At 38.3% G+C, this 24,179-nt stretch overlaps 1 protein-coding gene across 50 annotated transcripts in view; it reads right to left on the bottom strand.

The window, feature by feature from the left end:
• Positions 1-2,635: 2,635 nt before the first annotated feature.
• The window catches only part of ANK2 (ankyrin 2), a 689,728-nt gene continuing 668,184 nt past the window's right edge, over positions 2,636-24,179 (bottom strand). For 13 of the 50 annotated variants that reach the window (XM_030799074.1, XM_030799072.1, XM_030799076.1 and 10 more), the window contains 7 exons: positions 22,854-22,985; positions 21,151-21,294; positions 18,513-18,798; positions 16,534-16,825; positions 13,174-13,257; positions 12,898-13,062; positions 2,641-4,906 (listed from right to left, as the gene is read on the bottom strand). In XM_030799074.1, the coding sequence (XP_030654934.1) occupies positions 4,892-4,906; positions 12,898-13,062; positions 13,174-13,257; positions 16,534-16,825; positions 18,513-18,798; positions 21,151-21,294; positions 22,854-22,985 (1,118 nt within the window). In that variant the 3' untranslated portion in view covers positions 2,641-4,891. Of the gene's footprint in view, positions 4,907-11,394; positions 11,578-12,897; positions 13,063-13,173; positions 13,258-13,721; positions 13,815-16,533; positions 16,826-18,512; positions 18,799-21,150; positions 21,295-22,853; positions 22,986-24,179 lie in introns of all 50 variants that reach the window. The other 37 variants (XM_030799037.1, XM_030799039.1, XM_030799040.1 and 34 more) reach the window with 8 other exon arrangements.

Here is a 24,179-nt window from a genome sequence, read left to right as displayed (position 1 = left end):
GGATCTGGGAGGAATCGCATTGGGAACAGAGACTGGGGAGGGAACGAAGTGTGAAAAATGCCTGGACGTAAGGCACCTCAGACCATTTGCCCATTTTTCGACAAAAATTATTGAGGTCTTGTAGGATGGAGAAATCGAAAGTGCCGTTTTCTGGCCATTTAGAGCCATTGTCAAGTTTGTATTGGGGCCAAGTGGTGTTGCAGAAGAAAATAAGGCATTTAGGTTTTAGGTCAGTTGTGAGCTGAAGAGGTTTAAGTTCTTGAGAACACAGGCTAAGGGAGAAGAAGGAGGAATGGAGGGTGGAAGGTTGCCCATAGTGAAGGAGGCAAACCCAGAGAAAAGAGAGCATAGAGACATGGAGGGAAGGGGTTCAGGAATTCTTACCTTCCAGAAAAGCAGGAAAGGGGTCAGGGCGTGGAAATAAGGGATTGGGGCACAGAGATATAAGAGGTTGGGGTGCGGAAATAAGGGATTGGGGCACAGAGATAAGAGGTTGGGGTGCATAAATAAGCGATTGGGGGGTTCTTCCCCCCTAGAAAAGCGGGACTTGCCACTAAGGGTGAAGGAGAAGGGGCTGAGGGGAGCTTGCACCTCCCCCAGAAAAGCGGGACTTGCTGCTAAGGGTGAAGGAGAAGGGGTTGAGGGGTAGTGAGAGAGGTTGGAGAAGAGAGTAAGAAGAGGCTGCTTACCCGATCTAAAATTGGTGAGATGTTCCTTGGGCTGGTGGGTCTGAGGACTTGAGGTCCTAGGTGGATCTTTTTCATGGAGCAAAGAACAGGAGGACAGGGGATTGATCTTCCAAGGGAGGTCCCCCGATCCGAGTCATGGCACCAAATTTCATGCGCGTCCATGTGAAGAGACCACCAAACAGGCTTTGTGTGAGCAACATGGCTGTTTATTTCACCTGGGTGCAGGCGGGCTGAGTCCCAAAAGAGAGTCAGCGAAGGGAGATAGGGGTGGGGCCGTTTTATAGGATTTGGGTGGATAAAGGAAAATTACTGTCAAAGGGGGTTTGTTCTCTGGCGGGCAGGAGTGGGGGTCACAAGGTGCTCAGTGGGGGAGCTTTTTGAGCCAGGATGAGCCAGGAAAAGGACTTTCACAAGGTAATGACATCCCTTAAGGCAAGGACCGGCCATTACACTTCTTTTGTGGTGGAATGTCATCAGTTAAGGTGGGGCAGGGCATATTCACTTCTTTTGTGATTCTTCAGTTACTTCAGGCCATCTGGGCGTATACGTGCAAGTTACAGGGGATGCGATGGCTTCGCTTGGGCTCAGAGGCCTGACAGTTTTTAAGCAGAGGTGGCAACCAAAGATATAGACTTTGAAACATTTTCTTTTAGAGCATGATGAAAGCAAGCAGTTCATTTTTATTCTGTTATTCAGGAAAACCTCGTAGTGATTTTGGTTCTCACTAGACCTACGTTTAACTTCTCTTTATCTGATTTATTCATTTGCCTGACTACTTGCCCAAGCCCAGACTCTCCATGCTGACATAAATCAAGTGACTCCATGGGCAAACTAACTTCAAATTCAATTCAAGCCTGTTTCAGAGTGCTTATATGTTACTTTCACCTCTTCATGACTAATACAAATGATTTATGAGTGGTGCATAATCTTCTCTCAGTCTGGAACTTTCCCCCACCCTACCTTTAAGTATAATTCTGTAAAACGGCATATGAGTCACTGGAGTTCTTTTACAAAAATGGGTTTTGCACAGCAAATAATTAAACATGAGAAGACATTGAATCTTCTCTGATGCTTTGATTTCCTTAATCAAACCCAAGTAACACAAGCCCAGAGTTCCTGTAAGTAGAAAGTGCAGCACATTAAACAAATGAGAGGGACAGAGATGATCACACAGATGCTCCTACTTTGGAATTATTTTTAACTCTGTTTTCTTTGAAAAATATCAAGCAGAATTGGTATTTTAAGTTCAGAAGGCCTGTAAATCAACGAAGGATAGAAATCAGATGCAGTGAGCTTCCTGTCTCATACCAGATAAGATTTAAATAAAACCTACTCAATTTCTAAATCATGTCTTTTTTGTTTTGTTTTTACTGTAAAAAATATTATAGCAACAGTAAAGGGTTTTTTCAAAAAATGAAACAAAACTCTCCACACACAACTGATTTTGATTTTGCATAGTCATACCCTGTCTTCATTTATATTAATATATCCATTTAATTTTAAATTCTCAGGCTCTAAGACAGAAAGAAAACTCCAGATCCAACTGCTGTTCCCAAAGGCAGAAAGTATTTAGTGACAGCCATGGCCTCATGGGAGAGGACCAAACTAGTCTTGCTGTGCTGCCAATCCCACTTACCCTTTCTCATCCCCTGCAAGTCCCCAAATTCCTATTTTCTTTCATTTAGTAGTGATCCAAAACAAAAATCCTTATTTTCTCCTTTTGCATAACAAGAACAATAAGAATTTCTTGAGGGCAGAGGCAAAATCTATTTATCCCAGTGCTTAATCCAGTGCCAGGCATATAGCATATTCAGCGACTAAATGAAAACCATAAGAAAAAAAGCAATTTGTGTCTTTCTGTTGGTTTCAAGTCTAGCTCATCTTTTTAAAACCTCTTATTCTCCTGAAATCACAGATTCATGATAAAGAAGAACAAATCACTGTTGCCACATTTAACACTTGTACATTTTATTTAATTAAATCAGCCATTGTACACATTGCAGCTATGTATTGTTAGTGTTGTATTTTTTTTTCCATTAACTAATACATGCCCTCATAGATATATTCAATTAGTGTTATCACCATGGGAACAAGATGCTGATTCGTCAACTGAAAATTCACTTCTTCTCACAGTATTCAAGTTTTTGATAACACAGCAAAAATCAAAATCAAAAAAAGGTGAATAACCATTATGTTGTTACACAGACATCATCTGCACTGCAAATAACACAACAGAAATGCTTTTCTTGAGCTCCAGTGAAGGTTTTGACAAGAAGGCCATAGGGTGTCTCAAAAAGTTTCACCATCGGCCTCTCTTATTCTGGCTGCCAAAGAATGTTTCATTTCCTATCCAACTGCCAAAAAGTGCTAGCATTTGAGGCTTAGGAGATTTGGCTTGTGGGAAACCTCCCTCCCAGGAAATTTTTTCTCTTGGCAACATTACTTTAAATGATGAAGTGCCATTGTTTGTCGCATTTGTTTTTGACATTCGGAGCAATGAGTCATTTTTGCACAACAGGAAAAGACCAGATAATTGGAAAATGTTCAATCCCTGGAGGATAGACTCTGTCCTTTTTTATTTAAATTTCATCTTCATTGAATATACTTTTCTTTAACAAATGACTGATTCAAAATGTATACTGTTTATATGAATATATTTGTGAATATATATATGTTAAAATGCTACACAGCTTCAACCACTAGAGGAATAAGGAAGAGGACATGGAAATTACTCAGATTGTTACAGTCCCTTCTTTGAGACAAACAAACAGAAGTGCACAAATGCACTTAAGAGTTTCCAAGGGAGTGTTGATTTCAAATAAATAAACCAAAAATTTTAACCAAAACCAAATTTTCAAGGATTTCTCAATCTTGTCTGCAAGCTGAAAAACAGACCTAGCTGGAAAGTGAAAAGTGCTCACTCAGGGTAAAAAGAATGGAAACAATTAATGTGATTAGAAGAGGGGTTTGACCGTGGTCTTGATTTTTAAACGCCACATGCAGGTATTAGAGAAGATATAAACCTGAAAAAAAAAAAAAGAAAAAAAAAGAAACCACTCCAACATACTGAAGGAGTTTAACCTTTTATGTAGTGGGTAAATCTTGTTTCCAATGAATTATCTACAGTGCAGTGGCCAGAAGGAAGTACCACCGTAAGACAGCATGGTTTGCTAAAGCAGCAATGAAAACTGGAAAACTACAGTAGTTATAGCTTTTAAAATACCCTGCCAACTTGTCCAAAATCTAAGGACCTGAAGATGCTAGAATGCCACACAATGTAGCTGCTAGCAACTGAATACCCCATCGTTTCATTCTGCGTGGCCTCTGCTCCCTTCTCCCCTCCCTCAGAGTGGCTGTTGGAGAGTCCTAAGCCATGGCTGGCCAGCACCAGCAACAACTTCTCAGGACAGTTCTGCAAGGCTATTGACCCACCTTTAACTGGGAGCAGTGGCTACTCTGGAAGTTCTAAGGACATAATAGGTTTGAAGTGCTTCTTTTGCAGTAAAACTGTATTATCACTCGATTGTGTTAGCAATATCTTAACCATTGTTCAGCAATTTCTAGAGGCCTTTTATTCTGATGCCCAGTGTAGTTACAATAGGCAGTGGTTTTAATTTTAACATGTTGTTCATCTGAGCATTTCAGCTATATACATTGTACATAGATATTCCTTGGAAGGATTCCTATATAGTGTCACTTGAAGAGGTCTGCAGGTGAAGTTCTTCTGATCAATGGATTTTCATGGATCTTGTGCAGAAGCAAAGAACAATGGAGGTGGCCAGTTCCCAGGTTAGCACAGACACAACAAAGTATGGGATACAGCATCCAGTATGAAGGATGCCATCTTTGGTCACAAATTAGCTTTATAGTTAAAGAGGATGGGGGAAAACTAAAACAAAATGCCGTATATTTGCTAACAGTGGAAATATCGGGGTATCCCATTAATTAGGCCAGTTAGGTCACTCCTCTACTGAAACAGGAAGCTGCATATTGAGTGAATGTGTGGTTTCTGGTGTGAGAAATGGGCAGCCCCTCACTTGGCCTCTTGCTTCAAGTCCTCCTTGCAGAAATGCCGAAGGAGCTGCTGGAGATCGCGCTGGAGGTCGTCCTGGTCTAGTGCTTCTGGTACATCCTCCAGGTGCTCCAAGTCAATGCGTTTTCCATGCTGGTCCTTCACCACAGCCCTCTTCTGTGTGATGGCTTTACTCATTGTTGTCCTGGAGAAAAGCAGACAAGAGAGAATTATGCTCTTTTCACTGCCAGAGGGCAGCTGTTAGGAATGAAGGTGACCATTACACTGAGTACCTAATGTCTTACCTTTAGATGTTTGCACACCAAGCTATTAGCATAACAAACTATAGACATCTTTTTATGTCTTTCTTTTAAACATGGCTCCCCTCTCTAAAAAGATTCATGAGATTTTTTAAAAATGTGTTTTGGAACAAGGAGTATTTTTTAAATCTTTAAGAAAAATGTAAAATAAATGAAACCATGCTTTAATTTGATCTTCTCAAAAACTAACCATAAAATCATTCATGGTTTGATTAAGTAGCCCTTACTTAATAGAGTTTGGTTAATTCTGAAATAGTACCACAAGTACCTTTTGACAGGCTAAAAAAAAAACTTTAATTTATTTGAAACACCTCAGCTGCCAGCTTAAACCTTATGGTCACACCCTGACCCAAACTTCCCAAAATTATGTTTTCAGAGAAGTTTTTTATGAGGCATATGTCTTTAAAAACTAAAATATTAGTCTATCAATATCTAAGAAGGTGGCTACCAACAAAAGATGAAGATCTGCCCAGGTCTCTAAGGCTTCATATGGAGATGGTCGGGGGAGGAAGGGGAAAAGAGAAAAGCCATTGAGAGACAACTGCTTCCTCCAGACTCTCTGAGCCTCACGTTTGTTGCTCATTTTGTGTATTTCTTGCCATTTGACAGTCTGTTGTTTACTTGCCTCCCTCATAAGACTGTTGTTACTTGAGAAAAGGAACTATAACACCTTTTCTCGAGACAGAGTCTCGTTCTGTCACCCAGGCTGGAGTGCATTGGTGCGATCTTGGCTCACTGCAACCTCTGCCTCCCAGGTTCAAGTGATTCTCTGGCCTCAGCCTCATGAGTAGCTGGGACTACAGGTGCGTGCCACCACACCCAGCTAATTTTTGGTATCTTTAGTAGAGACAGGGTTTTGTCATGTTGGCCAAGCTGGTCTCAAACTCCTGAGCTCAGATGATCTGTCCACCTTGGCCTCCCAAAGTGTTGGGATTACAGGCGTGAGCCACCGCATTGGGCCAGGAGCTATAACTTTTCTGTAGTCATACTAATTTTAAGTCATACTAATATTTTCCTGTAACTGTACTTAAAAGTAATTTGCTCATTCTCAGTTCTTTTCACTATATATTCTTCTTTGTTTTGTTAGAGTAAAGTAAAAGCAAGTTTATTAGGAAAGTAAAGGAATAAAAAATGGCTACTCCATAGGCAGAGCAGCCTTTTTCACTATATACTTCTAAATGCAGGTCCTCATTCCACAAGTATTTGACGAATGTGTTGTATGGGCCAGACACTATTATTGTAACAAATAAGGAAACTGAATCTCCAAGAATTTAAGCAATAGTCCAAACAAAAAATAACAGAGTTAGCACACAGTGGGACCAAGAGTCAAAGATTCCAGAGCCTGAGTCCATAACCATACACTATGCATCTTCACTTAAAACCTCTGTAGGAAATGATCAGTTTTTGTAGCTTTAGCCAGCATTTTCCTTATATGTTTTCATTGTTCAGAAGTTGGAAGTTCTGCCATCATCCCATACCTCTATGCATTTGTTACAATCATCCTGATTTTTAAAAATAACTTACTTCAGCCAAAATACTTTCAGCTTTTTTTTTGACATCCTTGTTTCCTTCTTCCTTCTTCCCTTATGTTCTTCTACTCTCCCTTTTCCTTTAATACTATATGAATTGTTCTGCATCTGGGAGCAAACTTAAATTTGTTCTTGCCGATGAAAAGGTCAAATTTGATTCCAATGATTGAAATCTGATGTTTTCCTAAATACGCAGCAACCATTTTTTTTTTCTTCAAAAAGGCACATTTCTGACTATTTCTGCTAAAAGCTAGTAGAAACCTTTATAGCATTGATGCCAGGGGTTAAGCCTCCATTATAGGACATTTCGTGATATTCTGTGTAGGCAAACGTAAGCCACTGTGTTTCCAAATATGCATATGTATATGATGTCTTTAACAATGTACAAAATAAAGTGTTGTACATCATAAATAGAGTTCTGTAACTAACTAGTTTCCGCAACTAACTAGCTGTGGAAACTCTATGGAGTTGTCTATATTCCTGGCTTCAAATTCACCAGCTGTAATTGAGAACTTTGGATTAACTGATCTCTAAATCTATTCCAGTTTGAAGAGCCCATGATGTTAGGGCATGCGTGGATTATGTGGTTTCATCTGAATAATTGAATAAAAGACTTAAAAGTTGAGAGTATAAAAGGCATTTTATCCTTAATTCATGTAGCATTTTTTAAGTTCTGAGAGCAATTACACTCTTTTAAATTCCTAGCTGCCGCTCTTTTCCCATTTGATTGGAGGGTGGAATTGAGACAGAACCTTTAATTTTGCTGTTCTAATTATTATGTTCTAAAGGCTTAAAATAGTTCTGTAGCATATTCTGAATGACAATCTCTCTCCCCTTTTCAATGAAGTGAAAAGCACGATTGTAACTTGGATTTCCATTGTGTCTTTTCACTGAGAAGCTGAGCACATTTTATTAATCTCAGTACTTACAGTGCTGTTAGAGGACCGGTGAGAAGGCAGAGTAGATCTATGGAACAGTGCCCAAGTTTATACATCAAATCCATAACAGAGACCTGGGCAGACCAGTGTGCCTCACAGTCAGCCCCCTTGTATAAGTGTAAAAATGTGCTGCTTACTGCTTTCATGACACTTGCTTAACTCATTAAAGCCCCGGGTTTCAGCATCGCTAGGTATATTTGTTTCATGGGTATCAAACTCATGCTTATGTTATTTGTCACTCACATGCAGAATCATAAAGCAGCTGTTAAAGCAAATACCATTCAAAGTAATGATTTACTAAGATTGAGCTGAATATAGCTGGTCACAAAATTAATTTGTGATCCATCGATTAGATTCTTCTTCCTATGCTCTCTGAATCTATCAACACAAAGGAATACCATCAGGCTGGCTTCAACTAAGTTGATGACTTGCTAAAACCCAGGGAGTCAGACTGTGTAAGCATGAGTCTCATTCTTGCTATGACTTAGTATTATGTTTAAGTATCAAGAGGATACTTCAGGGATGACACTTCAATAGATCCATTACTTGATCAAAGTATTATAATACAGGAGAGTAGGCAGTTCTCTATCCTCTTTAGGGTAGATGTAGGGATTCTCCCCTTCTTTTCTTAAAATTGGAAAAATTTTTATGGTGTTAGTTGGCAAAGCATCACCCCATGCTAACCCAAACCTTTTAATTATTGATCCATCCTCTTTCAGGATTTCATTCTCTACTAAACTGGGTAAGTGGACTTTCATGTGGCTACCTGCGTAACTCAAAGCCTGAAGTAAGAAGAAAAGAAAAGACAAAGCTCATCATAAACTACAGACTTTCAAACAATCTATTGCTTTGCTTTACTCATAGTCAGTATGAAAAGATATACTTGAAAGGATAAATAAATATAATTCCTAGAAGCAGATCTAAGTTGGGAGTTTTATTTAACAAGTCTTTTTAGTTTCTCTCATTTGTGAGGGAGATTTGTTATTGTACTTTACAAAAGCTGCTAAGCAACATCCATATGGATTGACTTTCAATTTCCTCCTTGCGTTACCCAACTCCTTTCTACAGTGGAGATTTTAATGATAAATATAATAACCAGAGGCAAAAACAAGCAAACAAGGCCCAAATGGTATAACACAGATAATTCATTTTTGACCATTCAAGATTGTCAGTTGTCAAAATGTGAAAACTGAAAGTATTTTAAGAGGTTTGCTTCTAATATTCCAATGAATTCATATATAATTTCGATATACATTATGGGTATAGTAGAGGACACACATATAGCATTTAGTGTCAAAATGTTCCAATAGCAAAAGTACTTTGTAGATGTTTGCACATGCCCAGAATCCCTTAGTCAAAACTTTGGGACCAGATGTGTTTCAAAATTTAGATTTTTTGTCCCTTTTGGATTTTAGCAAGGTAATATAATGCATATACAGTCACATGCTACATAATGACATTTTGGTTAAAAATGGACTGCATATATGACATGGCCCCATAAGATTATAATGGAGCTAAAAAATTCCTGTCGCCTAGTGATGCTATAGCTGTTCTAACTTCATGGTGCAATGTATTACTCAGATGTTTGTGGCGATGCTGGTGTAAATAAACCTACTAAGCTGCCAATCATAGAAAAGCACGGCACATACAATTAATTATGTAGGGTACATAATACTTGAGAATGATAATAAATGACTATGTTACTGGTTTATGTATGGTAAATTTATGTATACATAAATCAGTAACAGTCACTTATTATCATTATCAAGTATTATAAAAGTATTATAAAAGTGATACTTTTTATCACTATTTTAGAGTGTACTCATTTTACTTATTAAAAAACAGTTAATTATCAAGGAGCCTCAGGCAGGTCCTTCAGGAGGTATTGCAGAATAAGGTATTGTTTTCTTAGGATATGACAACTCCATATGTTATTGCTCCTGAATACCTTCCAGTGGGACAATATGTGGAGAAGGAAGACAGTGATATTGATTATTCTGACCTTGTGTAGGCCTAGGCTAATGTACATGCTTGGGTCTTTGTTTTTAGCCAAAAAAAAAAAAAAAAAAACCTTAAAAAGTAAAAACAAATAATAAATTAAAAAAATTAAAAGCAGAAAAAAGTTTATAGAACAAGGATATGAAGAAAAACAATTTTTAATGCACCTGTGCAACGTGTTTGCATCTTAACTTGTGCTATTACAAAAGAGTCAAAAGTTAAAATAAATGTAAATGCTTATGAAGTCAGAGTTACAGTAAGCTAAAGTTTATTATTGCAGAAGGAAGATTTAAAAAAATTAAAGGAAAATTTAAACAAATGTAACATAGCCTAAGTGTACAGTGTTTATAAAGTCTACTGTAGTGTATAGTAATGTCCTAGGCTTTCACATTCTCTCACCACTCACTCACTACTCTCCCAGAGCAACTTCCAGTCCTGCAAGCTCCATGGTAAGTATGCTATACAGGTAGAACATTTTTAATCTTTTATTTTGTTTACTGTACCTTTTCTATTTTTAGATAGGGAAATACTTACCATTGTGTTATAATTGCCTACGGTATTCAGCACAGTAACATGCTGTGCAGGTTTGTAGCCAGGAGCAATAGGTTATACCAATAACCTAGGTGTATAGTAGGCTATACCGTCTAGATTTGTGTAAGGACATTCTACAATGTTCACACCATGACAAAGTTGTCTAATGATGCACTTCCCAGCATATATCCCTGTCATTAAAACCCACTTATGCCTAGTGAACGCTAGGCATGTGGAAGTTATTTATATCCTACTGCTCAAGGTCATCACCAAGGTCTGATTTTTCACTCATGCAAAAATTTTAAAAATTGCAACCTCTGGCATAAGTGGGTTAAGCGATGCATGACTGTACTATATAATACTAATACTCCAGAGTGAAGATGGCATCCTGTAATCAAACCCATTTTTATATCACTAAAACATTCACTCTAGGTAGAATAAAAAAGCTTCACGTCATAATAGCTCCATGCCAATTTATTTCAAGTTTCACTTCCAAATTAACTTACAAAATTTGTTTTGGTTTTCAGAATTTGGGGATTTTAGTAAGAGTTTGTGGATCTGTTACTGTGGACCCATTTTCTTTTTCTTTTTTTTTTTTTGAGACAAATTCTCACTCTGTCGCCCAGGCTGGAGTGCAGTGGTGCAATCTGGGCTCACTGCAAGCTCCGCCTCCCGGGTTCATGCCATTATCCTGCCTCAGCCTCCCAAGTAGCTGGGACTACAGGTGCCCGCCACCACGCCTGGCTAATTTTTTGTATTTTTAGTAGAGACAGGGTTTCACCATGTTAGCCAGGATGGTCTCGATCTCCTGACCTTGTGATCCGCCTGCCTCGGCCTCCCAAACTGCTGGGATTACAGGCATGAGCCACTGTGCCCGGCCGACTGTGGACTCATTTTCTAATTGTTGGAAACCAGAACTTAAATAATTGTAAATGCTTTTAAAATTTATGGACATGGAATATATCTGAATTTTCTTTAATGTGTATCACAGATTATATTTGAAAAGACTGGCTAGCAAATATAATTTGCAATGTGTTTATTTCTTTCCCTTATTAATTGACAAAGCAAGACACTTCTGTGACTTTTAAACAAGATGTATAATCATACACCAGCTCCAGAGATTCTGAGTCTGATTCAGCAGAAGCAAATCCTAGTTATCTGGATTTTTAAAAGCTGTTAAGGTGACACCAATGAACACCACAGTTTAAGGAAACGTTACTCTGCAAGTTATTCAAACAGGAGTTCTACCCTCTTGAATTATTCTGCACCTTTCCATGAATTCATGTATAGAATGACACAATGACAAATGATTTTCTTTTCAAATGCAAAGCAACATAAAACACACACATAAAAAGACAAATGATGATGCTTCTATACCTCTTCAAAGTCATCTTTGGCTGAAGGAAGATCAGTGGCTAAACTAGAATCCCCCAGATGTTTCTCCATCCTCTCTCCATATACCACAGTTGTTTTAACAACTTTGCTGACTCTACGGCCTTCCACTGGCTCAGCCTGAAATTGTGAGGCACTGGACAAAATGCTGGGCTCACACAAAGTGACCTAATGATTGAAGGACACACAATAGACAATGTCTGATTGCCAAATGTAACTATGATGAATTTTTTCTATGTTAAAAAACAAAGGACAAAACTATAATGTTACATACTGGCTTTCCAGAAAACAGCAATGGGAAGCAGAGTTAGAAAAAAACAAACTATAACCTATTGGTAATATCTACATCATGACTGTATCTCCACAACACCAAAGCAATCTTAATTAGTCATTTGAACAAAAAGTTATTAGTTTTGTGAATAAGAAACTGCTCAGTATAATACAGACATAATAATATGTGAAGAAACTCTCTTTTCTCATGTTTAAATAATTTCTTTTGGTATTACGAAGATAAAATTCGCCCTCAAAGGAGGAGGTCTAAAAGCTACGAGAAACTGAAAAGTAGATTTCTAGATAATCTCATGTGTATAATATAAAATTTTGAGGATGTGAATGAATGGAAAATAGTGAGAATTTCACAAACTATTTGTTGAAACAAGTAAATATGTCCCTGAAAGAGGGAAGTAAAACAGAAATAAATAAAAGTATAGATTGCCAGGTGCAGTGGCTCATGCCTGTAATCCCAGCACTTTGAGAGGCTGAGGCGGGTGGATCATTTGAGGTCAGGAGTTCGAGACCAGCCTGCCCAACATGGTGAAATGCTGTCTCTACTAAAAATACAAAAATTAGCCAGGTGTGGTGGTGGGTGCCTGTAATCCCAGCTACTCAGGAGGCTGACGCAGGAGAATTGCTTGAACCCAGAGGTGGAGGTTGCAGTGAGCTGAGATCATGCCACTGTTCTCCAGCCTGAGTGACAGAGTGAGACTCTGTCTCAAAACAAAAAACAAAAAGGATAAATCAAAGAGTTTCTAGATCCTGATTTTAGTAACTCTGCAATGCAGAAATCTGAATATCAAATATTTATCTAGAGTGACTTTCCAAAGGCTGGTGTGCCAACCAGGCACAAGCACCACAGTGCATTTCTACACCGTGTCTCCACAGTATACTGCTTGCTCAGCAAATAGGATTGTATTCTTTCAAAATTTGACTTTTGGATTTCTGCAGTGGTCAACCATGAATTAAATAAAAAATAGATATTTTTAAAAAGACCAAACAAAAACAATGAATATAATGCCTAGAAGTCTCCCTGATGGCTGTCTTAAAATCACATAGAATCATGAAAACAAAAAAGTGAATGTGCAACAAAAGCAAACTGCCATATGAAAGGGAGAAGTGAGGAAAATATGAATAAACAAACTCATTCATCTTTTTTGAGCTCTATTTTGTTCCTCTCCATCAAATGGGTTTTAGAGAATCAGGTTGTCTCACCTCTGACTGCTCGGTGTCACTCTTCAATACAACACGCTTTATAACTTTGGAATAGCCATCCCCTTCCTCGATGCTGACAGGTTCCTGTGGCATTCCCTGCACCATAATCTCTTCTTTCTCTGTGCCTTCAGAGGATACATACCGCCTAATGATTTTCCTAGTAACCTGAAATGTATTTCATTTGTGTATCTTATTTTTGTGTGACAGTACCATGGAATTGATAAATTTTAAACAGGAAGTTTGTAATCAATCCTGTTAGGATATACTAGACAATACCTTCTTTACCACAGTGTGTCCGTGCTCATCAATGTATTCTTCTTCTGTGACTGTTTCTGGGGGTATTTCAGGCATATCGTCTCCCTAAACAGTTGAGAGAAAAGGGTCACTGCGCTGTTTGGCACCAATTCTGAGGAACTACTCCCAAGTGCTTATAATGTGAGGAATGTTAGAAAATCAAAGGCGATGTTGAGAAGCATTGCTGAGATACAAAATCCTGTCAACTAGTGAAAAACTCAAGTGGGTAATAACATGCTTAGGAGAATCTGACCAAAGTTAGATAAAACTTCAACAAAAATAGAAAAGCGAGAGGTGAGGTGGGTGGAAGTGAAGAAGCCAAGTCTTGCTCTTGCTTGGTGGCTCTCCTGGAGGAAAGCTGGAACCACTGCATTTCTTTGCAAACAGAACTTATGAGAGTTAAGGGGTCTGCTTTTGAATGGCCATGCACTACCTAAGGAACATGCCAAGCCTTCATTGATCCAGGTTGATCACTCTTAGAATATGGGGACAGGACTGTCCCTGACGTGCAGTAATTTAACAGCGGGTACCTGAATAATCACTCGCCGGCGGACAACCCTGGTAGTTACCATCGCCTCCTCATCTGAGCTGGCCTCCAGCTCCCCTAATTCCTCTGTTAGCTCCTGGTGGAAGCATGGAAGCATTGCTTTGTTTAACATGCTAAGGAATGACTTCACTACTCGTTTCTTCTTTAGCTTACATTGTATTGTGAAACTTTTATTCATGGAGGCTTTGGTGGACAAGTTGGTAGAGGTGAAAACAAGTATGTGCTGGTCTCAGACATCAACAAAAATAGAGTGTTTTGGTTTCTTTTTTTTGTTGTTGTTCAATAAATGAAAAAAAATTCTGGAATTCTGAGAGCTGTTGGAGAACCCATCTGTCAAAATCTCTCCAAAATAATAAGCCGCTTGCTCATGTGACTTCTTTTACTTAAACTCCTAAAAAAAAAAGCCTGACTGTAAACATAGACCCTAAGCAGTTCAGTAAACACTTACGAGCCACTGACACTTGTGCTTAGGCTTGGAATTATTCACCCAAAGGTATAGGAATACCCCGTTTCTAGCAGAACTTTTTGCAGGAAGTCAAAGTTTCCTGTAGCTATTATCTAACCAATAGTGCATCTCCCTGGCATCAAAAAAGGAAAACTATGAATAATATTAGAATAATTCTGCAGAGAAGTTGAGATAAAGTGGTCAGTAGTATTTTAGGGCTCTGGCCAAAAGCCAGAGATAAAGCAAAAAACATAATTTTGGCTTAGCACACATTACCTTAGGAGTCATATATTGAATTACTGTTCCCTAATGAAATTTTGTTTTTAAAAAAGAGAAAGCTCAAGTAGATTTACTTAACATACTGTAAAACTCAAGTTATATGTTTACATTTGTCTCTGCTAATGGAAGACATGTAAATTCTAAACCAAATTATATTTTAAGTATAATCAGGAATCTACTGCCTAGAAATATGGCTGGCATGAGAAGTGATTAAAATTGGATGCCCAAGTTAGGGTTATGAGAAATGAGGGTCCACATGGGAAACTTAAGAGAAATGCCTGATACTCATCAAGAATAAGTCAAACAGGCCTGTATAAATTATGTGAAATTCAGAATGACTTATACAAATGTATTCCTTTAGTATAGATTAAACATATGTATTATCCAGATAATTGTTTCAAGTCTAACTTCAGTAAGCCTATGGATTCTTAGGCTAAATTTGGTAACTTTTAGCCCAGATAACATGTATGAAACATTTTTAGTAGTACTCATTCAAGCCAAGAATTTGAGAGATGAATAATTCTATGCAAAAGCAAACTTGGAATAAAAATTCATTCATGGCATGAATTTATTATTTAAGAAAACTGCCAAAATCAGGACACAGTTCTCATCTGCCTGGATCTTTCCTAATTTTAGTTATGATTTCAGATAATTCCTAGCAGCAGATCTCATTCTTACAGTGAACAAAAACAAATGTGTGTCTTAAGCCCAAAGACATGCTGTTTCACTTTATTTGCCCCCGAAAATTTCAATTATTTCATTTAACTCTTCTTTTACTACTAAGCTTTATATTAATGCTCTAAAAACACTTTGAAATATAAAGTGTTTTTGAATTCTATTACTTTTTAAAAGAAAAAAATTTATATGCTTTAATTTATATTAAATTAAGTTTAATTCAAACAGATTCTCATACTTTTTTTGTGGCTGAGAATCCTCTGGGGAGTTATTTAAAAAGGCAAATTCTTGCTTTCTCTCCCCACCCTGGGATTCATTCTAATTCAGGATTTCTGAGGAGGGATCAAGCTCTCCAATCAACTCTGACGTATGTGAACTACATAGACCACATTTTGAGAATAAATGGTTGATTAATTTCTGTTTGTTTGTTTGTTTGTTTTTTGAGACGGGGTCTTGCTCTGTCGTCCAGGCTGGAGTGCAGTGGCGCGATCTCGGCTCACTGCAAGCTTTGCCTCCCGGGTTCACGCCATTCTCCTGCCTCAGCCTCCCGAGTAGCTGGGACTACAGGCACCCGCCACCACACCCGGCTAATTTTTTTGTATTTGTAGTAGAGACGGGGTTTCACCATGTTAGCCAGGATGGTCTCGATCTCCTGACCTCATGATCCGCCTGCCTCGGCCTCCCAAAGTGCTGGGATTACAGACATAAGCCACCGCGCCCGGCCAATGGTTAATTTCTTAACATGGTCCCCACCCCTCTTCACAATTTTAAAACTCACTTAATGACAAAGAAAGCGCTATGATGCAATCTTATGCCACTGTCAGGCATTTGGACATTTAGTTTAGGTAAAATGTTCTTTTTCTCGGTCATTCCTAAAATAAATCTTAAAAAAACAAATCTCGCTTGGAAATCATCTGGCCTCTAATGAGAAAAATTTATTTTGGCAGCTAAACCCCACCCAATATCCACAGTCGGTGTGCTCATCACCTGGCAGGCCAGAGATCTAACAAGCCTGCTGGTCCCAGCACATCCCATGGCTGACTTACCTGGTGCTGTTTGTCTCTGCCACCAGCTTTCATGCCCAAGTTTACTAATTTTGAAAAGCTCCTCCAGATACCTTGGTTCACCACCGTATTCATTTTTCTTAGCAAAAGACTTTCCAATGATAAGATCAGGGCTTATGGTCAAATCACTAGCACTGGAACCGTGCACCATATCTTCAAGATTCACTGGCTCTCAGATTTTAAAAGGGATTGAGGGTTTCCATGTGCCAGGTTAATTAATTTGGTTAACTTTTTTGTTTTGAGGTGAAAAAGATAAACCATCAGAGAAATGGAAACTGGAAGATTTGTAGCTTTGTTACAGGTGGGCGAGAAAGTGGAGAGGAATGTCTTACCTTTTCAAAAGCTGCATCTTCATCGAGTCTTTCACAGGTCTCTGGCTGGTGATCGGCAGACTCCACTATTACGAGGCTGGTTTTCCGCGGAGAGCTCTCCTCTCTGTGCTCTGAGGTCTCTTCGGGTTCTTGTATGATGGGAGAGCCTCCCTGCTCGCTGGATGTTGGGGTCTGGAGGTACAGCCTCTCCTCCTCTGGAGGGGTGCTAACTTCCTCAGGTGTCTTGCTGGGAGAGCTGGGTACTATCGTAGGCTTCTGAGTCTCTGACGCTTCTGTTCCTGGAGTTGTCACACTGGAATGAAAAAGCCAAATGAGACTTCAGGGACATTTGCATTTCACCTCCTGCTCAAGCAAGGAAATCGAAAGGCAAGATGGAGCTGGTTTTTCCATAGTCTATGACAGTCAAAATAGTTTTTGTACATTTGGCCAAGAAAGGACATTTGAAGAAAAATAATATGACAAGATACAGAGTTGTAGCTCATTGATCTAGCACTGGCAGAGAGTGATGTATTATTCTAAAGACCAAAATTATCCTAAAATGTATTACAGTTACCCAACCTCTACAATGTATATAAGTTATAGTTTCATCTTTTCTTTTATAACTCAAGGTGATATTGAGGATGTGAGGAATTTTACATAAGTATTTGTAGATAATAAGGCTTTTGAAGCAAGAATAAAAATTTGGCAGAATTACATAAATCCCCATGTTAATATAGTTATCATAAGTATAAATACAAGGAAATTCTTATTGTACCTCTGAAAAACTGTTTTATTTAATAATAGAGGCATCTATTATTAAATATGGAAACTTTTTTCACTGATATAGTCTGGAGTTACTCCAATGTAACTTTGATAACCTCAACCACTAAATAAGATTATTGGCCTTTTCTGTGCCTTCTTTTGGTATTTAGTGCAATCTTTCACTCCATAGATATTAAATGCCTAAAATGTCTCTCTGTTATCCTCTCCTCTTCTTCCCATCTTTTCCTTGGTCCTTCTCCTTCTTCCTTATATTTTCTTCGTGCTCACCCTTAAAACCTACAGGTTGATGGAGCAAGGGTGGCTCAGTGGAAGAAGAGATAATTTCATTACTCATTTCATCCTCTTCTCATGTCAATGACCACAAAACTCACCAAATGACAAGCAAAATGCTTTGATACAATCTCATGACACCCTATTCTCAGACTTCAGGTTTAGGAATATGTTGGCCTTTCTCACAATTTGTTTTCTTTTCTGGACAATCAGTGTCAATTAAACAACTCTTTCTCCTTGGCTTCCATAAAGGCCGGAACTTAAATTCTGAGCCAAATTAGGCTCTGCAGCTTCCTTCAGCCAGAAGCTCTTCAGAAGACTTCTCTGTATTCCCACCCCAACTCTATTCCAACTCATTTTAATAGTCTTTTATTCTATGTGGCTAGTTTGCATTGCATTTATATTTTTATGGTTAGTCCCCTCATAGCTTGGCTGAAATGCACCATTGGCTGTGGTATGTACATCATCAGTGATCATACTCCTAACCAGCAATGGCACGATGAGCTCCATATTTGAAGTGCTACAGAGCAAATGAGGTGCTACAGAGCAAATGAGGTGCAGCAATATTTTAAGTCATGGCCGTGTCATCTACAGGGAATTTTACAGTTTAGATGAAGCTTTCATAAACACACTTTTGACCCTGTGAGATGAGTCAAGTGTGTATTATTACTATAATTTACAGATGTGGAAATGGAGATTCAAAGCACTTAAGGACTTGTTCAAAGTCACAGCTCTGGAAGTTGGTTCTTGTAGGTCTGTGCCCCAAACACTGTCACAATTATGTCTCTTATATGTTAACGCTTTTTTTTTCCCTTTAGCTCTGGCACTTGTGTTTGGTAGGGTCATTTTAAAATTATTTAAAAACTAATTATGCTTTTATATGCCTGGCATCCACATTAGCCTGTTTCTTTGGTATTACATTTGACAGGCTTTCTTTGGAAACTCACAAATATGCCTGCTGATATTCCAGAGATGACTCTTCAGGCAGGTCTTGCATTTTCCCTGAGAAATCCTGTTGAACTTGCTCCTTGTGAGTTTGGGGAAAGAGTGCTGTTGCTGAGCTGTCCCCCTCAGTTTTGGGGATGCCATCCTGAAAAGTGGAATAACCAACAGAAATGTCTTCCTCTGAGACGATAGGAGGGTGATCGCAGGTCTCGCTTTCTTTAGAAACAGCTTGCTCCTTTTTCTGCTTGTGCTGTGCAGTGCATAACTCCTCTTGAAGTACTGAGAACCCTAAAGGGAGAATGATTTAAGTATTTAGTTGAAGCTTACCTATATTGAATGGATATTTATTAGGTAATAAATATAAGAGGACAAAAAAACAAGAGGATAAATGTGCTACATCCTGAGATGGGCCCATGGATTACAAAGATGAAGAAGACACTGTGTCCACCTTCAAGATACTGATCATATAGAAGAGTCCATGCAAGTAAGGGTCAATTCCAGTGCAGAGCAACTGGGTCATAGGTGCCAGTCAATGAGTGTGGGAGCACCTAACATGGGGTTAGAATTTGGAAAGAAAATGCAGAGTGTGTTACATGCCAAGGAGACCTAATGGCAAGTGGGAATTGACTGAGATAGTCAAAGCACAGAATCTGAAGAGTAAGAAGAGTACAGTTAATAATCATCATAACAAATAATAGCTAATACATACTGAAAATTTATTCCATGTTAGGCACCGTTCTGCAAGTATTAACTTGATTAATCCTCACTCTAGCACTATAAGGATAGTACTCTTTTTATGTAGTCTTTTATGACAGGCTAAGGAATTTCATTATATCCAGGGAAGTGAGGAGTCATTGAAAGATGTTTAGCAGAGGAGTGACTGGCATTCATCTATTGATTCATTTATTCCACAGATATATATTGAGCATCAACTATGTAGTATGTGCTGCTTAGATGCTGGATATATAGCAGTGAACAAGATATAAGATATAAAAAGCTCTGTCCCCACTGAAGTTGCATTTCTGCAGATATATATTTATGATAAATATTGGGAGAAAAGTAAACCAGGATAAAGGTAGAGGATAAATGGGGCTAGTATTTTAAATAGACTTGTCAGGAAAGGCTCTGCTTAGGAGGTGATATTTGAGCAGTGACCTAAATAAAGTGAGAGAAAAAGGTATATGTTGATCTGAGGAAAGAACATGCTAGGGTGGAGGGAGCAGAAAATACCAGGGCCCTGAAACAGGAGAATGAAGAGGGTGCTCCAGGAATGGCAAGGAGGCCAGGCGTGCAGGAACAGTGCGATAGAGAGAGAGGTGGGAGATGAGGACAAGCTATGAGGCTCTTGCTCAACATTAAGATACATCATCATTCACATCCATGAGAAGTAACCTGCCATAGGAAAAAAAGACTGAGGAGAAACAGCCAGTAAAGTAAAAAAAAAAAAAAAAAAAAAAGATGAGAACGTCATGAAATTTAAGTAAAGAAAATGTTTTAAGAAGAAAGGCTTCACTATTCATGCCAAATGTTACTCAGAGGCAAAGTAAGTTGAAGAATGAGAACTGCCTGCTAGATTTGACAATGAGGAAACAATAGGTGAATTTTATAAGATTGACTAGAGTGAATTATAGAGTTCTAGAGGGAATGGGAAGAGAGGAAGCAGAGACAGGAAATTCAGACTGTTCGAGGTTTCCTATGAAATGGATGGAGTAACAGCAATAATACAGGGGGGACATATAGGGTAAAAGGAGTAATTTGCTTTGTTTTGTTTTTAAAGATGGGATCTATTAAAGCATGGTTTAATGCTGTTGGGTATGGTCTAGTGGTAGGAAGCCAAAAGGGATACTTGCAGGAATGGAGTCCCTGATTGGGTAAAAGGATATGAAATCTAGTACAAAACAAGAGATGATGGCTTTAGCAAAGTGAAGAAATTTTATCCATTTTAATAGGATGGAAGGTAGAGTAAGTATATGCATTGAGATGCATTCATGTTGGTAGATTTGTGGTGGAAAAATATAGATATTTGCTTCTGATTATTCCCATATTTTCTAAGAAATAGGAAGCTTGGTCATCAGCTGGGTATAAATAAAGAAAAGAGACAGTGTCGGAGGTTTGAAGGAAGAAGACAACATGTAAAATAGAGATGAGAGAGAGAGAGAAAAGAAAAAAAACAGTGTTAGAGACCACAAATGAATGAGAATAGGTTAGGGAAACTTTAATACTGAAAAGGTGGTAGGGCCAATGGCTGGAGGTCCCCGAGGGTATGAAGCACTGTTGGTGCAGAAGTAAAAGAGGAAATGTACAGTCACTGGTAGTGATGTAGTCCTAGTTGTGAGCCTAGAAATATGCGGCTAAGGTAGCATAAAAAAATACAAGTGTAAGAAGTGCCACCATGGAACTGAGGAAAGGGAATTCAATGGATCATTTTGTTATCTGTGAAATAACAAAGAATGAGCATGAAGTGGAGGTGAGAGGGTGTGTAAAACAGGGAGGAAAGCCTCAAGGCAGCAAGGAAAAGAACATATGATCACCATAGGCCATGGTCTACCTTCTGAAAAAAAAAAAAAAAAAAAAAGACGGTAGGTCCAGTGCCTCAGTTAACCACACACAGACACAACACACACACACACACAGTTTGACCTTCACTATGATCCAGTGTAATGGTTTGTTCAATTTCTGCATAACTATGACTGATGCGCTCCTGGAGAGGTTCTGTGTTGGTCTCCATGAGATGAACAATATCCATTCGGTTGATCTTGGTGAGACATTCAACGAGGTTGGTATCTGACACATTAAAGAAACAGCATTTATTACATCTGAGAGGTACTCTTAAAAATCTCTTTCGCTCAACTGCCTTACTAAATTTTTGATATCTGTACAGAAAAAAACAATCAAAGCCTAATTAAAAGTCTTTGTAAAAATAAGCCAACAGACAAAAGAGATATGCATAAAAAAGTGGCACAGCATCGGCACAAGCCCTAAAAGTAGAATTGTCAGATAACATACAGGACACCCACCATACCTGAATTTCAGATAAAAAGCAAATATTCTTTAGTATAAATATGCCCCAAATATTACAAGGGATGTGCTTATGCTAAAAATGTATTTGCTGACCACCTGAAACTTAAATTTAACTGGGCGCCCTTCTGTTTTTATTTGCTAAATCTGACAATCCTACTCAGAAGAATGTAAAGAGAAGGAATGATAAATGTAGACTGGATGTTATTTATGAGTAGAGGAAGCAGAAACAGAAGGTAACGCACTACCAGTGAAACAATGCTAAGTAAAGCAATTGTGTCCACTTATCAATATTTAAAAAATATTAGGGTTTGAGTAACATTACTGTTAGAAGTGAGGGCTGTTATTTAATGCTGTTCATACGCATATCGTGCAAGAGTTTTCATGCAACATGCATACTTCAGAAGTGACTGTAGCTTGTTCTCATTTGTTTACAGTAGTTCACTAAGCTCTCACTCAACATCATTGATAGATTCTTAGAAAACAATGTTCTGGTCACAAAAACACTGCCAAACTTCTAAATAAAAACCCAAACACTTTAATATTAAACACTGAAGTGAAAGTGAATTACACATACATTTAAGAAAGACTAATAAACATAAGTAAGATAATTATTCCATTTTTGAGGACCAATGAGTGATGGCGGTCATAGTGGTGGTGGGGTTCAATCAAGGAATAAATCTTTGCAAAGTGAAAATTGTAAGGAGCACCTCCTCCCACCATGCCGTTCATAAACAAACAATAATGGTGGGCTCGCTGAGTACTTTCTTAAGGCATCATTTATTTCATGCATTTGTATAATTATCATACACTGTACACATTTTCATTTGATAACAATTTGTATCAATTCATTCATTCTTTTCCCAATTCCCTTATTCAGTTCAGGGTCTCAAGTGGCTGGAACTTAACCCAGCAGCTCAGAGCACTTTGCATGGGAACCAACCTGGGAGATGATGCCATCCCATTGCAGGGGGCACTCACACACACCCACACTCACTCAGACTGGGATAATGTAGAAACACCAGTGAAACTGATGTGCACATCTTTGGGATGTGGGAGGAAACTGGAGTACTGGGGAAAAAGCTACACAGACATGGGGAGGATACACAAACTATACACAGACAGTGGCCTTGCTGGGAATTGATTCTTTTTTCTCATCAATGTTATAAGGAAATGACATTGAACAAAATGATATTACTCAAGGACCTGCTGTACTGCAGATTAATGGCATTTGCTTCTTTACTATATTACTGAATTTGCAAGATGCGGTTGTTGAGCAAGACATGTCCAATTTTAGCCCAATATACATATAGTTCCCCACTTACCTGTAGCATGTTTCCCATCCCTCTCTAGCCAGTACTTCAACAGTGCATGACTCTGGTCTTGAAGAGAGTTGGGATTTTCAATTCGAATTTGATGAATTTGCTCCTCAGTGAAATCCAGTTCTCTTGCTAATTCTAGAAGATAAAATACTACTTTGTAAACACATTAACTTCAAGGTTTCAGTCTCTACACTTTGCTTTGTGATTTTGTAAATGATGTGTTCTTTATATTGTGGTGAGTATTTGGGTTCTTTAATTTCTACATATTAGAAGTGACTCTTATATGCCTTTGTTCATCTAGTACTAATTATGGACTTTTTTCCCTAAAACTGGGTATAGAATTGATCACTGCATAGTGAAAATAGTAAGTGTGACGCAGCGATGATAAGATATGTATAATTCAGGCCCATTTGATTCAAAAATGCAAATGAGATCATTAATACTTATATTTTTAAGCAAGGTAATGGAAAATAAATGACTGATAACAAGAGAGAAAAACGTTTCTCCCTTTAATTAACACAGGTGATGTTTTGAGTATTATAAATCCTGTTTCTGGATACTTTGATAAATACTAGTTGTAGCTATATTATGGTGGTTGGATAAATGCCTTTCTTTGATTTGATGTCAACTGAATAAGAGTTCGAGGAAGCATTAATTGACCCAGGGAGGAAGACACAAAGTTTTCCTTTGAATTCTGCTATTAACATTCCATATGGATTGGGTGGGCCCAGTAGCTCATGCCTGTAATCCTAGAACTTTAGGAGGCTGAGGTGGTAGGGATTGCTTGAGGCCAGAGGCTCAAGACTAGCCTGGGCAACATAGAAAAACCTCATTTCTACAAAAAATAATTTTAAAAAATTAGCTGGGGGTGGTAGTGTTTGCCTGAGGTCCTAGCTACTCAGGAGGCTGGGGCAGGAGGATCACTTGAGCCTGGGAGTTTGAGGTTACAGTGAGCTATGACTGTGCCACTACACTCTGGCCTAGGCAACAGAGCATGATCCTGTCTCTATAAAACAAAACAAAACAAAAACAAAATAACAAACAAAAAACTATTACATATGGATGCTTATACATTATGGGGTGTGTGTATGTGTGTGTGGGTAAATAGGGTGACCTCTTTTGAAGGCAGTTTGACAATATCTTTCAAAATTAAAAATATATGTATCTTTTTCCCAGCAATCCTACTTCTAAGAATATGCCCTATAGATATACTCACAAAAATATACCAATGCACAAGAATATTTACTGCCATTACTGAGAAACCACCTAAAGCCCATCAACAAAGGCCATTGATAAAATTATGGAACCTCCATATAGTGGAATTAAATA

Source organism: Nomascus leucogenys, chromosome 18 (assembly GCF_006542625.1).
Source record: "Nomascus leucogenys isolate Asia chromosome 18, Asia_NLE_v1, whole genome shotgun sequence".
Lineage (NCBI taxonomy): Eukaryota > Metazoa > Chordata > Mammalia > Primates > Hylobatidae > Nomascus > Nomascus leucogenys.
This window is presented reverse-complemented; position numbering and strand designations above follow the sequence as displayed.